This window comes from Parasteatoda tepidariorum, chromosome 10 (assembly GCF_982258835.1).
Source record: "Parasteatoda tepidariorum strain Cologne lab strain chromosome 10, Ptep-v5.0, whole genome shotgun sequence".
Taxonomy (NCBI): Eukaryota; Metazoa; Arthropoda; class Arachnida; order Araneae; family Theridiidae; genus Parasteatoda; species Parasteatoda tepidariorum.
The window spans coordinates 79,154,905-79,170,264 of NC_141764.1; the positions used below are offsets into that span (position 1 = coordinate 79,154,905).

The 15,360-nt window shown below is 28.8% G+C and overlaps 1 protein-coding gene across 1 annotated transcript; it reads right to left on the minus strand.

The window, feature by feature from the left end:
* Positions 1-6,898: 6,898 nt before the first annotated feature.
* Positions 6,899-15,343, minus strand: LOC107443625 (protein dj-1beta). Its single transcript, XM_016057557.4, has 5 exons — positions 15,004-15,343; positions 13,198-13,356; positions 10,579-10,648; positions 9,534-9,617; positions 6,899-8,161 (listed from the first exon to the last, which is right to left on the minus strand). The coding sequence occupies exons 1-5, from the start codon at positions 15,181-15,183 to the stop codon at positions 7,992-7,994; spliced, it is 663 nt and encodes a 220-aa protein (XP_015913043.3). The 5' UTR covers positions 15,184-15,343; the 3' UTR covers positions 6,899-7,991.
* Between the last annotated feature and the right edge of the window lie 17 nt (positions 15,344-15,360).

Consider the following 15,360-nt stretch of genomic DNA (forward strand, 5'->3'; position numbering starts at 1 on the left):
AACACAAAAAAAGTTAATAAATTAAAAATGATGGTTTGTTATTTTCTACTGATTATTATTTAAGTTTAGTTTTTATATTACATTCATTGTTGCTATACTTATGTTTTTGTTTTGTATTACAAAAACACGAATGTTCCGAATTTGTAAATGAAAATCTGATCATTGAATTTATAGTTATTTAAAGTATTTTGTTTATGCATTTATTTACTTATTGAGGACAGAGTTTTTATTTACAGTAACAGCTTTTTCAGACCAAAGTTACTGCTATCACTTATGAGAGTTTTAAGTACAGGTTTAATGCAGTAGTTTTAAGTGATTTCTATCATTTTTTCAAAAAGGTCATTTTTTTACTAGTCAAATTAAGATTTAATTGATAGTTATTTATTGCTCTTAAGTTCTTCTGTACCTTTGACTTTGACAGGTCAACTAACTACGAGAATGTCCAAAATATTAAACAAAATAGTAATAATTCTATTTGATAATTAGTTCTGTTTTCCACAGATGCAATCTAGAGTGAGTTGTTATTATGAAATAAGTTCATTTCTGATTTTTAATCCAGATTTTATGGGATCATTTAAGATAATTGTTGCATTTATAAAATTACTCATCATTATTTTTTCCCTTCATTTCTCTTCCTATCATTATTAATATATTAGGTTTAATAAGGAAAAAGGAATAATGAAAAGCATTATTATTTGCAAAAGTTATGTGTTATTATATACAGTGCATAAAATAAAAAAAGTAAAAAACCTGAATAACTCTTGATTTAATGATCGGATTTTGACTTACTAGATCTCAATCTAAATGGTTTGAGGGCCAAACTTAAAATATGCTAATTAGTTGGTGCAGAAGATATTTTTTTAAGTTATGAAATCGGGCAAACGTGCTTCCTCTACCTACGTATGTATATGTTGTTGTTGAATTTGGATATTTGTCTCTCAAAATATGGATGGTATTCACAATATGGAAATTAATATCCCAAAAGTTTTTTTACGTTGAAAGTTTGGGCTCTTTTATTTAATTGCAGTTTTCATGCATTTCGCCATGTCTCGAGAATTTTTGAAACGAATTGAAAAATTTTTGCACTTAACAATAAAATTCATTAACCTAAAAACCCTTATTCAATGAAATTCATTAGCCACTCCCTGTCAAAAATATTTTTTTTTAAATTATTTATTATTAATAGTCGGAACAATTTTGAATTCAAAAATATACAAATTATTACACAATTTTAAAGAATATTAATTTAAATAGTAAAATACAAAATTTGAACAAAATCTGTCGAAAAGTTCTTGAGAAATTAAATGTTAAATATATAACTTTTTCAAAATTGAAAGATTCAGGCTTATTTGATTGATTTAGTACAGATTAAATTTTGTATTTTGTCATTTAAAATGACATTTGTTAAATTTTCAATTTAAAGTTCTTTCGACTATTCTCCTTATAAATAAAATAATATAAAATGATTAATACTTCTTACAAATTATTTTTGACAAGGAACTATTTTTAGGTAAATGAATTTTATTACTGTGTGCTAAAATTTTTTAGTTCGTTTGAAAAATTCTCGAGATATGTTCATTTATTTCGAGAGTCAAGAATTCGAAACAATTGAAGAAAAAAAAGGCATGCTTTTGTTAGAAAAAGTACGTGTCTGTTTTTCTAATTTAAAGTATTTTGAGTCTCAGTAAATAAAAGTTCAAACTTTTGATCATAAGTTATTCAAAGTGTTTGCTTTTTGGCACATACACACAAACATAATTAATTTCTTTAATATTAATTGAAAAGTTTTCAATTGATTATATTATTTTAAAAAAAAAAATTTTGATTTAATTTGAATAAAAAAAAATTTTTGCAAAAATTTTTTTATTTTATATTTTGAATTAACACGTGACTTAGCACTAGATATATTTTTTATTGTTAGAGGGGGGAGGGCACCAAAATATTTTCAGTGCTTAGGGCCTCAAGAGGTCTTAATCCGGCCCTGCTCTAAGCCGATTGATATTTTTGCAGTTTTTACTCCCACATTCATCACTCGACCGATCGGTATTTTTGCAGTTTTTATCTGCTTTCTCACTTGATCCGTAGTCTTTAAGTTAGAAAGTACGGTTGTTTAAAGTTCTACTCAAATTTTTTTAATAGCACGGATCTGCCAATAGCACGGATCTGTTTGATTTTTTTTAATATATAAACATCACTAACTTTTATTTATTGATACAGATGCATGCAAGCTTCTATGTTCAATTATATAAGAACGGCTTATAAGCCTTTGCCAAGTAGATGGTAGGTAGGTACTTTATTTATGTCGCACTAGAGCTGCACAATGGTCTATTGACGACGGTCATGGAAGCATCCCTGCAGATGATACGAAGACGTGCCATCGCAATTTTGATCCTCTGCAGAGGAGATGGCTCCCCTGCTTTGGTAGCCCGACGACTTGCGCGTGAAGTCGAGCACTTTACGGTAGAACAGTTTAACGAGCACTGATACCGAACACCCTCGGTCCCTATGCAGGCTGATCAAAGTGGTCAACCACCCGCTTGCTGACCGCAGCCAGTGATGCTTGACTTCGGTTTTCTACTGGGAACCGTGTCTTTACAATCAGTTCACTGCAAGTAGGAAGACAGATAGTACAATTCAAAGAGGGGCAGCATGAAGATACATCCAGGGGTTGCGCCGGGATTCGAACCATCTACCTCTACGCTACAAATCGTTTGGCGGGAAATAACACTCGGCCAGGGAGGCCCCCATCACCAGAATAGTATTCATGAATAACCAGGCACGGAACGGTACTTTTACTTACGTCGCATAGAGCTGAACAATGGGCCAATGGCAATGGTCTGGGGAATATCCCTGAGGATTATCCGGAGACAACATAAAGTCACCACTGTTTCGCAGAGAAGACACATTCGTAAGTATTCCATCAATCCACAGATCGTAATTTTGACCTGAACTAGAGCAAGATCAATCTCCGATCCGGTACACCCAGAGGTATTGATTTGTTTTCATGAATAACCAAAAGCAACAACAATTAAAAACTACTTTATCTCGATTGACACTTGTATAAAATTTCAAATTATTTTATTTACTCGTAGCACCTTGCGTAATACTTGCGTATTTAATTTTTTTGCGTCAGACGTTGTTTATAGCAATCTCAGTTTAAATATAGTTTCAGAGTAACAATAATAGGTCAGCTTAACTCTGTGTTGGGCAACCAACTTTTTTTCTCAAAAATACCAAATACATGATCAAATATTTTTTTCAGCAGGAATCACATGAGTAATAATTTTGGTCAGATCCTACTTAACTGTTTTGAATTAAAATTTTGCTCGAGAAACCGAATAATGGGTACTAAACTTTTATTTGGAAAAAGAAAAAACAAATTTAAGAAGTTTCAAACCCAGAAATGAGTTATTTCCTAAATTAAAAAGTCATTTACAGAAAAGCATTAAGAATATGTCATTACTAACAAAAAATCTTTAAAAATTAATAAAAAAATCATTGTCAAGCATAGGTTAAATGCAAATAATAAAACATATAGCCTTTCTCTGGATGTTCTACTTTTTTATAAATTATATTATTTTCTAATTATTTTTGTGGAGTCGGCATTTAAACTAATTGAATTGAACTGATATTTTTTTCAACTTACTCAACCTTACACAGAGGTCCCCCAAAATAACAGACAATTTAAAAAATTTATGAAAAACAGCATGTTTTGCTGCATTCTGCTCAGGTAACCTGATAATTTACTTTCAGCGAGTTCTAAAAAGTTAGAAAATTCATCAACAGAGGGCACTGTTAACAGGAAAAAGTATAACAAAACAGTGTCCTTTGCTGCATATCAGAACAATTTAAAATATTTGCAAGGGGATTTGTTATTGTGTAAACTGTGCTGCATATGCTGAAAATGCCAATTAGTAAAATATGCTGCTTAACATTTTTGTAAAATTTAGTCAAATATCCCTCAATTCACCTAAAAAAATTCTATATGATTGCCGTGTAGATTGAAATCTATTATTTTTAAAATCAGATGAAAAAAGTGAATCAATTATAGCGGAACTGCAAACTCTACCCTACAAGATTTGTTACTGCTCCTTAAATTTGAATTATCGAATTTCATGATTTCTACCAGCATTCATAAAAAATTTAACTAAAAAAAAAATGGGACAAAAAAAGTATTTTGAGTCTTTGAACTGATTATTTTAAAATTTGTAAAAAAATTAAATGTCCTGAGCATGAAGAAAAATAAGGAATATCGCAACTAATTTAATTAAAAATCAGAACAAAATATTTTTCATCGGGACAACTATGAACTCTGCAATGCAATAATAGCATAAAATAATGCTGTGAATGTTTCAATGGATTTTATACCTACTTTTACTCATGTGTTTGCATGTAAATTCTCTACAAATGTTATTAAAACACAAAATTTGACTAATCAAGAAAAGATACAACTAAACTACCGTTATCCGCATTTAAAGACATGGAGTAGGTCGAGAAATTGCAAAACTTTTCTGGAATCAATAGGCTTTGGTGGTAATGTACTTTGTCACATACATGTTGGCCATCAAACAAGTGCAGAGGTTAAAAAAGCATTCTACCATTAGCCTAATCAGGGAAAATAAGAGTCGCCGTGGCTAAGGAGGTAGAGCGATTGCATCGTAGTAAGGTGTCCTAAGTTTGAATCCCAGCTGTGGCAAGTTGTTATGAATTTCACACCTGGCTCGAACAGTGCCGACGTAAAATATTCTCAGTAGTAGACGGTTTTTGGATTGAAATCCCCTAGCAGTCGAGCTCAACGTGGGAGGTTTTCCTCTTCATCTAATGCAAATACATGTTAGCTTCATCAGAGTTCTCCACAAAAACTAGTTTTTCTCAATGTTAAACGCAAGAGTTCTATTGTCTTCTGGGATACTTGATACAGGAGTACCCTTGTTTTTCTGGGTTGGGTTCATATTAGGCTACAAAGTTAAATATTGATAGTTGTAAACTCAGAATTGGGACAGATTTTCAATGCCAGTTACGAAATAAAATTTTTAAAAAATCAGTGCCAATAAAAAATTACATAAAGTAAGCCATTTTTAAACATTATATATAGCTCTTATTTTTGATAATTAATTCTACGTACAAGGGAAGTACACATCTAAATTGCCAATTAAAAAAAAACTTTAAAAGCATGGTTGAGAAAATAGGGTGGGATAAAAATCTGTTGCCTTTCAAAGGTTTAGATATTTTAATAATAAGATTAAAAAAATAAAGGAGTATATGCATTGGTGGCCGAGGCATGCGTACGATATTAAAAAAGTTGGTTTTATTGCAGTTAGTGACAATTTTTAATTCTCAATGCTCAAAAGCAAAAATTTCAATTTATTTTAAATGAACATATGAAAAAACTAATTATTTCAGTTTTAAAACTTCAATCTTTTAATTAAAAAAACATCTAATTTTATTTTTTGAATTGGAGTACATTATTCTTTTGTGCCAGGAAAAAGAATTTTTTTTCTCCTGAAAATTATTTATTTTTCTCATATAATATAAATAAAAATAGAAAAAGAAGCCTGCAGCCAAAGTTATTACTCATTTAGCACCACACAGGAGGCACATGTGAATTAAGGGTTACACTAAGGCAAGTAACATTACCTCTATATGTATTTTAATCGTTATGTATTCTTATTGTTGATGTATTCACCTTTCTCATATTCTCACTCTTTATGTTGCCTTGTATAACATAGATTGATTTCTAATAAAGGTACATATTTAAAAAAAAAAAGACTAAAAAACATGCTGTTTTATAAAGCATTTTTCTTCCATTAAAAAAAAAATATTTTACTCCGCTTAGCAGTCAGGTTTAGCAGAATTTTTTCCAGCTATCTGCGACTATACTCTCTAGCTCTAATATCTTTCTGCAACATATTTTCGAACAAACATATATGTTACTAATTTAAAATTATAAAAGCGCCGAGTCTACAAAAAAAAACTATAAGAATTTTTTTTTTTTATTTGAACATGTAACAATTTGCTATGCTAATACTATGGGTGATATTCTCGCATTTTGTTGGGGGGGGACGCACAAATGATTGCTTTCTTCGCACTTTGTAAATAATCATCACAGTAAAAAATAATTAAAAATCACGAAATCCACACAGAGTAGTAACTGCTGAAGAAAAAGATCGTGACGAAATCAAGCTAATCGGACTCCATAAATGCATGTTTCGTTTTGAGATTAGGTTGTTGCAATAAATATTGTATAAAAAAATATCAGATTTAAAAACTAGGGTGAAATCAATAGCAATAACTGCATAAAATTCGATAGAATAATTGTCTTAAAAAAATATATACTCAATGGCACGATTCGAATTTTCTACATTGTTTGAAATATATCGGGATATTTAAAATCCACATGAAAATATCAATAACTGCCGAAAATACAATCGGAACATTCACGATACTATCGGCGAAAATTGAGTATGTCAAAAAGTGATTACCTAAAAGCATGATTCAAATGTTTCCTAGAAACTTCTGAGGAAAAGTACTTATTTTCACTTTTCAAAAGAAAAATCATTCTGCAAGAACTGTGTGACATTCTGTGACAATGTCATCGTGTCGCGGCAATTCTGTCATGGGGCAGATAAGTTAAACCTTTATCCAACAATACTCTTACTATATGTTGTTTTTTAATAATATTAAATAAGCTAAAACTCTGAAGAGCCACATCTTGACCTAGGGGTCACAGTGGCAGCAAGTTTTTATAACACCCTATATTTTTGCCCAGGTTCTCTAATTAAGCTTGGCTTCATTTCAATGGCAATTTTACAGAAATATACTTCCCATGTTAGTTTTAACCAGTCACCTGCTTTAAAAAGAGAGCAGTTTCAAAACTTACTTAAACAGAACTATAATATAAAAATCACAATGGAAGACAACTTTTATTCAAGTATCCAATATGTGTACATATCAAAATTTTAAATCAATATGATTAAAAAGGAATTGACATCAATATCAAAGAATTCATTGCAACCCATACATTTACCTTTTGAGTGCAAGGAACAATTATTTTCACTAAATGCAATATACAACCATTGATTGAAAAATTCCACCATTTCAACGGTAATTCAGACATTCAAAATAATCATTTAATAATCAATTAGATAATTTTTATCAGAATTGAGCCAAACATTTACATTAAATCAGAAGAAAAAAATTCTGAGTAAAAACCACAAAAAGTAAGCAATAGTAAACTTATTAAATACTTAATATTACAATAAGTACACTAACTTTACCAAACAAATTCAGAAAAAAAAAAACGCTTTCTGGGATAACATGCCTGAGCAATAACTAATTACCTACACATTTAAAAATGGAATCAAATCAGCAGATATACTCAATTTTATTTCCTAAACATTCAGTGTTTTCAGAAACAAAATTCAACAAGTCATATAATTTTTAAATTTCTTGTCAATTAGTAATCTTTACTTCTTAAGAATTGTTTCTCAACCGTCAGTCCGCAAGCACCATTGTCTTAAATTTATTAAGGATTCAATATTGAATATAATAAAGATATTTTTCCCTTTTTGTTCAGAGAAGGATTTCCTTATTTTGTATTTACTTGTATTTTTTTGCTACCTAGACATGGTTAAAAAATTTCAGTTCACTAATTTGTTATTCAAATAGCAAAATTAATATTTGTAATAAGAGTGACTATAAATTTTATTTATATTTAAACATATTCCAAAATACTTAACATTGTAAAGTATGTGAATGGTCACAAACAGGCAAAAAAAAAAAATAGGTGACGCAGTTTTGTATTTGTAAAAATTATGCCAATAATCCAAATCTGTGGTGATGGTGATTAAATCAGGTAGAGAAACACTGTTCTAAAGTGACTCATGCTTATAGGTTATACAATAATTAATTAACGATATCCAATTTAAACAGAAATAATAAAACAAACTGCTATAAATTTTAGGGCGATATTAATCTCTATGTCATTTTATTTAGTTAATTGTGGCATTGACCAACATAGGACCTATAAGCGATTCAGCTTTCTCTTTGCCAAAGAAATGTTTAACAATTGCTAATGCAAATTCAAATGCTGTACCAGGACCCCGGCTCGTAATTAAATTCTCGTCCACTGCAACTCGATCTTCAATGTAGTTGTATTCACCTAAATGATAAAAAATAGTTGGTTGCTAATCTTTTATAAGCAAAAAACACTACAACTTATTTTTTAACAACATTACAAAACTTGAGGAGAAATAATAGGTCAATATAATAGATCTACATAGTGCAATTCTCCATAAATCTCATTCACTTTGCAAGTGTAAACAATGAAAGTTGCAGTTAAGAAATTTCCATAACTAAGCAAGAATTATTAACATTTTACATCATTTGTTAAATTATTTGTTAAGAGGTTACCATTTGTAAAGTTAAGCAAACCACAACTGATAAATTTGTTATTAGTTCTAATGATACAGAAAATTTCAATTTTCCTTCAGTAGTTAATAAATACTTAAATAATTCTTGTATAAGTCAAAGAAATCTTGTTTCAAGCTTTGTGTTATAATGATCTTCAATTGAAGTATAGTATGAAAAATTATCATAACAGGAAAAATTAATTTTATAACTATATATTCTATAACTACATATTCTATATAATTAACTAACTGAAAGGATTTAGGACAGGTTAATATTTGAATAGTTAAAAAAAATTATGTTATAAATCTCTGCTTAAAAAAAATATTGTCGCCTATATATGTGAAAAATTTCAAGAAAATATAATTAAAAACCCAAGGCTTGGAGAAAGAAATTCATTCAAGTCTGTGTTTCAAATTTTAAATATATTGACTAAATAACTCATATAAATTTGTAGATGCACAAAGACTTATAAAAAGTTTAACTTTCAAAAAATTAGGGCAATTTATATCAAACATTTTTAGCAAAGCAGCATTTATCCTTCAACTTAGCATTTTTTCTAAAATAATAAAGGAACCAGTTTGTAAAAAGATAAGTTAGAAAGTAAAGATATATCATTCAATTTACGTATCTTCATGAAACAAATTTTCCTAAAATTTAGGTTTTCTTTCTATATTCAATAAGCATAGTAAAAAAAAATTAATTTTGCAGAAACAAAGTTAAATAACTAAGAATGCACTGAGCAGATAGTAGCATTTTTGCCAATTACTTATGAATTAAAGCAAATCACTTCTGATATGCTGCTTAGCATTTACTGTAACTTAGCTATAAATCTTACATAATCAAGACCCATTTTTCAATAATAAGTTAAAAAAATCATGCTATTTTTTAAATTATTGTTTTGATTAATTTTTTAACCTTAATAGCAATTATTCCACTTGATAATTATAAATCTCACATAATCATGCAATCAAGAATAATTAATTGCTATTAGGGTTAAAACATTAATTGAATCAATCATTTAAAAAATAGCCACATTTTTAACTGATTATTGAAAAATGGGTCTTTAAAAGAATGATCTAATTTAAATGCACTTTAATAATAATTACTTCAAAGAAAATTACCTGTTGATAAATCCTTCTGCTTACAAGGGTGGGAAGTGATTGTTTTTCCAGTTCCAATTGAATGAATTTTCAAAGCGATAGGAGCTTTCCATGTTAAATAAAACAAAAATTAAATGACTTAATATAAAAAATACAACATTACAAGAACTGAAATAAAAATCATTTTAAAGAAACATTGAAATTTGGCCACTTATTTTTTTGAGCAAAACTAGCTTTTATTTTTCCTTTTATTTTTTAGCTTTAAAGAGTAACAATTTAGCCTTAATAATTAATGCTAGATAATAAAAAATATATCATTTCTGCAATGTAACGATAAAAAAAACTCAAAATTTCATAAAATTTAAACAGAAAAAAGAATCAAATGCATAAACTTAATACTGCTTTTTGCTATAAGTATTTGCTTAATATTAGTCATTTAATATATCATTTAACATAACATGCTATAATACCATAAAGTTTTAAAAAAATATTTAAAAAAACACACACACAAAATGATATCATTATAAAGCAGCTTAGAATCATATTTTGGAATGTTCAAGATCTAACTTGTTAGAAGGTTAATTATTTTATTTATTAAATCAATAAATCTCTCAATGGGTTTATGACTTCTCAATTGTTAATTCAGTAAATAGACTCACTGAAATCTCAATAATAACCCAAGATATGTTCGTTTTCAGTCATTAAAGAAATATATATTAAATAATATATGACTATAGTATATATAACTAGTTAAGCAAATATATATAACTATAGTATATCAATTTATGTAGTTTCATTTGTGCTTTATTCACATTTTTTCCTTTTGTCTATTTAGCTTTAAGTTTTACCCTTTCTTTTGTTGGATTATAGAAAATTAATATAACCAAACATTTTTCTAAGAATTAACCATATTTTCCAATTATTATTCAGGTAAATAAGGATAATTAAGACATTGCCAACTACTGCAATTTTATAATAAAATTAATGCTTACGAACATAAAAAAATATTTTACATTTATGAAACATAAAAGTAATCGAAAGGAAATTTTTTCAAAGGAATATTTACCTGCACAAATAGCAGCAACTAATCGACCACTTTTTTCTTGAGTTTGCAACATTTCTTTAACAATATCACTCTGAAATAAATGAGAAAGAAAAAAAAACATGAATTTACGACAGGAAATAACTATTAAATCTGTCTACAATTAGCTGAAATTAATATATTTATAAAATTTAAAAAGTGCAATTTTAAAATTAATAAAAGATTTTGAAATTGTACTTTTTAAATAAATTAAAAAGACTCCTTTTTAATTTTATTAACCCCTTAACGATCGGTTAATTTTCAAGAAAAAGGTCATAAAACTTCCTATATTTTTTCAGACATTCAAACATCTTGTTGCTGTCATCTAGTTTAAAATAAACTGACTATCTACAATTACCTTTAAAATATCCTGGTACTGCCATCTGGTGTGTAGGCAAAAGAAATTAATTAGTTTTATTCTTACTGGCGCGTTACTACTTAACACTCCAGCCCGGAAATATGACGGGAGCAAGAAATAGAGAGCGAAAACTCACCCCGTCATTTTCACGGGAGCGAGAAGGAAGGGATTAAAAAGATTTCAATAAAATTAAAAAGATTTTTAAATTTTAACATTATAAAAAAATTAAAAGATATAAAATTTGAAACAAAAAGTTTGTAAGGCTGTAACAAATTTTAATGCAAATTATTAAATGATTAAATAAAATGTTTACAATATATCTAACATTTAACTTAAGGGCTAATGATTCTGCTTATGCACTACAACGCTCAAAATATGTGAAAAATTCTCAACCGCACGCAGAAACGAAGAAATTTTCCACCACACAAAAAAGGACCCAACAACAAAAATTTATTTTGATTAAGGCAAAATGAGCAAACTTTGGAAAAAAGATTTTTTTTCACTTCTTTATTAACATCAGAAGATAAATTTTGTAAATATTAAATAATATTATTGTTTTTCAAGCAATGCGGGAGTTCGATTAGTTATTTGTAAGTAAAAAGCTTGATTCTTCAAATATAACTGCTTTCTTATTTTGTCTTTTAATAGATGAAATACTTAAAAATGCACATAATATCTAAATGGATAATGAGAGAGAATTTTTCACCTGTTCAATATCACTGACCATCGTCTCTTTTTCTAAAGACCTTTGAGACTCCCCTCCCCCTTTTTTATGTTTTATCCTTTAAAACATTGTGTAAATAGGAAATTAATTTTACTTCACATAACAATATATAGTTTATGAAGATTTAAAATGTTTCTAACTTTACTTTTTTATAAAAATGAAATATTTAAGTAATTACAAAAAAAAATATATGTGCAGTTCATAATCAATAAAGAGGGGATCTAGATTGTTTTCAATTGGGGTTCACTTTTAGTAAAAAAGGGCCCACGAATTCATGGGAATAATACTTAAATTTTAACAATCATGCGAAAAATAGAATTTAAGCTGTAATTATAGTTTACATTTTTAATTAAAAGTATTTTTTTTTAATTTAAAAGTTTGAATTACAAAGTTGTGAAATGAAAAGTACTAATACTTTTACAAAATGAAAAATTCAGAAGGGGATCTTAAAAAAACAATTCCTGCCTTGATTGACTACGGATTGCCAAATCAAATTGAACGTTTCTTAAGATAAAATTAATTTGTTAATACAAAGTTTTAAAAAAAAAACTGTTAAAGTCAATAAATTTCATTTGTAACAATAATTAACCTATTGATCAAACCATAAAATTTTTAACAGTCAAACTGATATCTTTTAATCAAATTATGATTTAAATTATGAATGGTTATAAATTTACAAAAGGCAACTAAACTAATTAAAAATGCTTTAACTAAAAGTACATACACAAAATTATAAAAAGAAAAATATGCTTAACTAATAATTCACTTAGTTCAATTATTTTATACATTCTAAACCGATTAATAATGTGGTAAAAGCACCTTCCAATAAGGTGACCCGGTTTCGAATCCCAGGGATGGCTGGTCGATATCACCAGCCATTGCTGGTGACCACACCGACCACAGTGCTGACGTGAAATATCCTCTGTGATAGACGGATCATGGGTTACAGTCCCCTTGCCGTCACGCTAACATTGGGAGGTTCTCATGGTCTTCTTCCGGGTTAGTTCCATCAAAAAGTCCTCCATGAAGGCAAATTTCTCCCAATACTTGATCCTGAAGTTCTTTTGTCTTCTGGATTGAGTTCAAAACTACAAGGCTACAGAGTTGAACATTAATAGTCGTAAACCCAAAACTGGGATGGCTGTTCAACGACAATTATAAAATAAAGGGAGGGCTGCAACTACAAAAAATGGAGTCTCTACATTGCAATATATACTTGTATATTATACCTATACATACATTTGCTAAGACTTATAATAATCAACAACAAAAATTAGTTAATTATAACATTAAATTTAAAAGTATACTGAAAAAAAGATACTCAAGAAAAGAAATTTATTTTAACAACTTATCATTTTTTTTTTATCTTACACATTGGACATAATAAATAAAAACAATTCAGATTAACAAATTAAAAAGTAAAAACTAATTAGAAATAGAAATTCGAAAACTATATTTATTGATGTTGATGATGTATCGCTTAAAAAAATATATAATTTACACCGTAAATAAATAAACCTACCTTTGACAAGTTTTCTGCTCCTTGCAAGCCTCCAGGCAAAATCACAGCATCAAAATTTTGTTTTGCTACATCCTGAATGCTTGCATCTGGAACAATTACTACATCACGGCTACATTTTACAGGACTGGAGCCATGAAGACCAGCAATTGTAACTTTAACCTACATTATTTAGAAAAATTAGCTGTTAAACAATACAATGTATTTCAGAAATTTCCTTATATAGGTAGATCAAATATTATAGATATTGATCAAATAAGATTTATAACCAACCCAATATAATTTAATACACAAAAATAAATAGAATGAATTCAGTGTTTTCATCTCAGAAAAAAAATGGGTGAGAATTTCTCACCCTTTCTCAAAAACAGGGTGAGATTTCAAAAAGTTAAGTGAGATTTCAAAAATTTAAAAAAAAAAACGTAAAGAGACTTGAAAAAAAATAAAATTTCTTTAATTATGATGCATTTTTAACATCTTCTAATTTTTAAAGCATTGAATATTTTTGCTGCATCATCCTATGGAAAATGTTCTACATCTACTTTTTCATCAGCTATTCTCATTAGGTTGCTCAAATGCGTATTTGTTTCGTTTTGATCGCTTCTACCCACATTTGTTTCATTTTCATTTGTCCGTTTCGGAGTAGAAGATATTGGCTTTACAAGGTATTTGTCCATCTTACATTAACGAGCAAAAACTTTTAACGTCTTACATGAAGAAACCTTACCTACGGTAAACACGTGGTTGCAGAGAAATGCGTTCTGAAAGAGGTTCCATGGTTCTGAAGGATGGTGTTCTGTTGTTCTTAAAGGTTCTGAACAATACTGGTAAATAGGGAATGGGCAGATGTTGAAAATAATAAACAGGGATAATGGGGCAGATGTTGAAAATAATAAAAGATTCAGGAAGAAAAGTGAAACGGATTTTATTCTAAATGGCGCAAAAGAGAAATTTTTTTCAAAATGCGAGAAATTCGCTAATTTTGAAATTTTTTTATAGATTGCGCGAATTTCTCGCGGTAATAATTTTTTAATGCGAGAATTTAAAAAAATATGCGAGATTCTCGCGTTCTCGCGCTGTAGTGAAAACACTGGAATTGGATGGCCCACGTGATTTGAATGAGTGACGACAATACAATAAATAATTACTTTTTAGACCCACTGGAACAAGAAAGCGGGGAAGGCCACGGTTGAGATGGGCTGACTAAGTGGAGTCTGATTTCCTTGCAATTAATGAAAAGAATTGCAGGTCAAAGATAAATCGGAAGTTGTCATGGAGAAATCTTCAGAGGAAGGCATTGGCTCACACTAGACTGTCTGGCCAACTATTATGATGATGATGAGATATCATCAAATATCATCAAAATAATATTCAAGTTTTGGTGACATCTGGGTAGTTTCCACTGAGAAACTAAAAACACAGCACAGAAGAGAATCAACTCAAAAGATATAATTTGATTTTGCAAGCTTAAAATCTAACTAATTGCAGTTCCCGCCACAGACTACAATACAAAAATATCTCCTTCGCGGGTTGACTGTCAAAGTGTAGAAAACTAAACTTATTGATTTAAACCAGATTTGCAAAAAAACCGGCCCTAATAGGTTTCTCATTATTTAATTTCGGAACTATAAACATCGTTTATGAAACTTTAATACTTTCACTCTAGAAATATGTTCACAGACGCATATGATAATACAAAAATGCATTAATTTAATGTTACATAATATTAAATGACTGTATCTGAGAATATGAAAGAGAAAATGCATTTTTATGCGGTATGAATTTGATAGAGATAAATGCATTACTTACACCAGCGCGGCGCAAAACATCAGCCGATATGATTGCTTCCATTTCCTCGGCACCCTCTGACAAAATTACTACAGCTGTTTTAGACATTTTTAAAGAAGAAATTTTTTGAAAATTATGAGCTGATATACGTAACCTATACTTTGCGAAAACAAGACTATTTAATTTTTTTAATAATAACATTATTTTCTATCACTTCACTTCATTTTCTATAAAGGTTTTCTCAAAATAATTTCAATTTTTCATTTCTAAAAAGACATATAAATTTTTATTCTTCACACGAAAATTTTCTTTATTTTATTTCATTATTATTTTCCCCATTTTATAACTTTTTTCTTTAATTAATTTTTGTAGAGCATT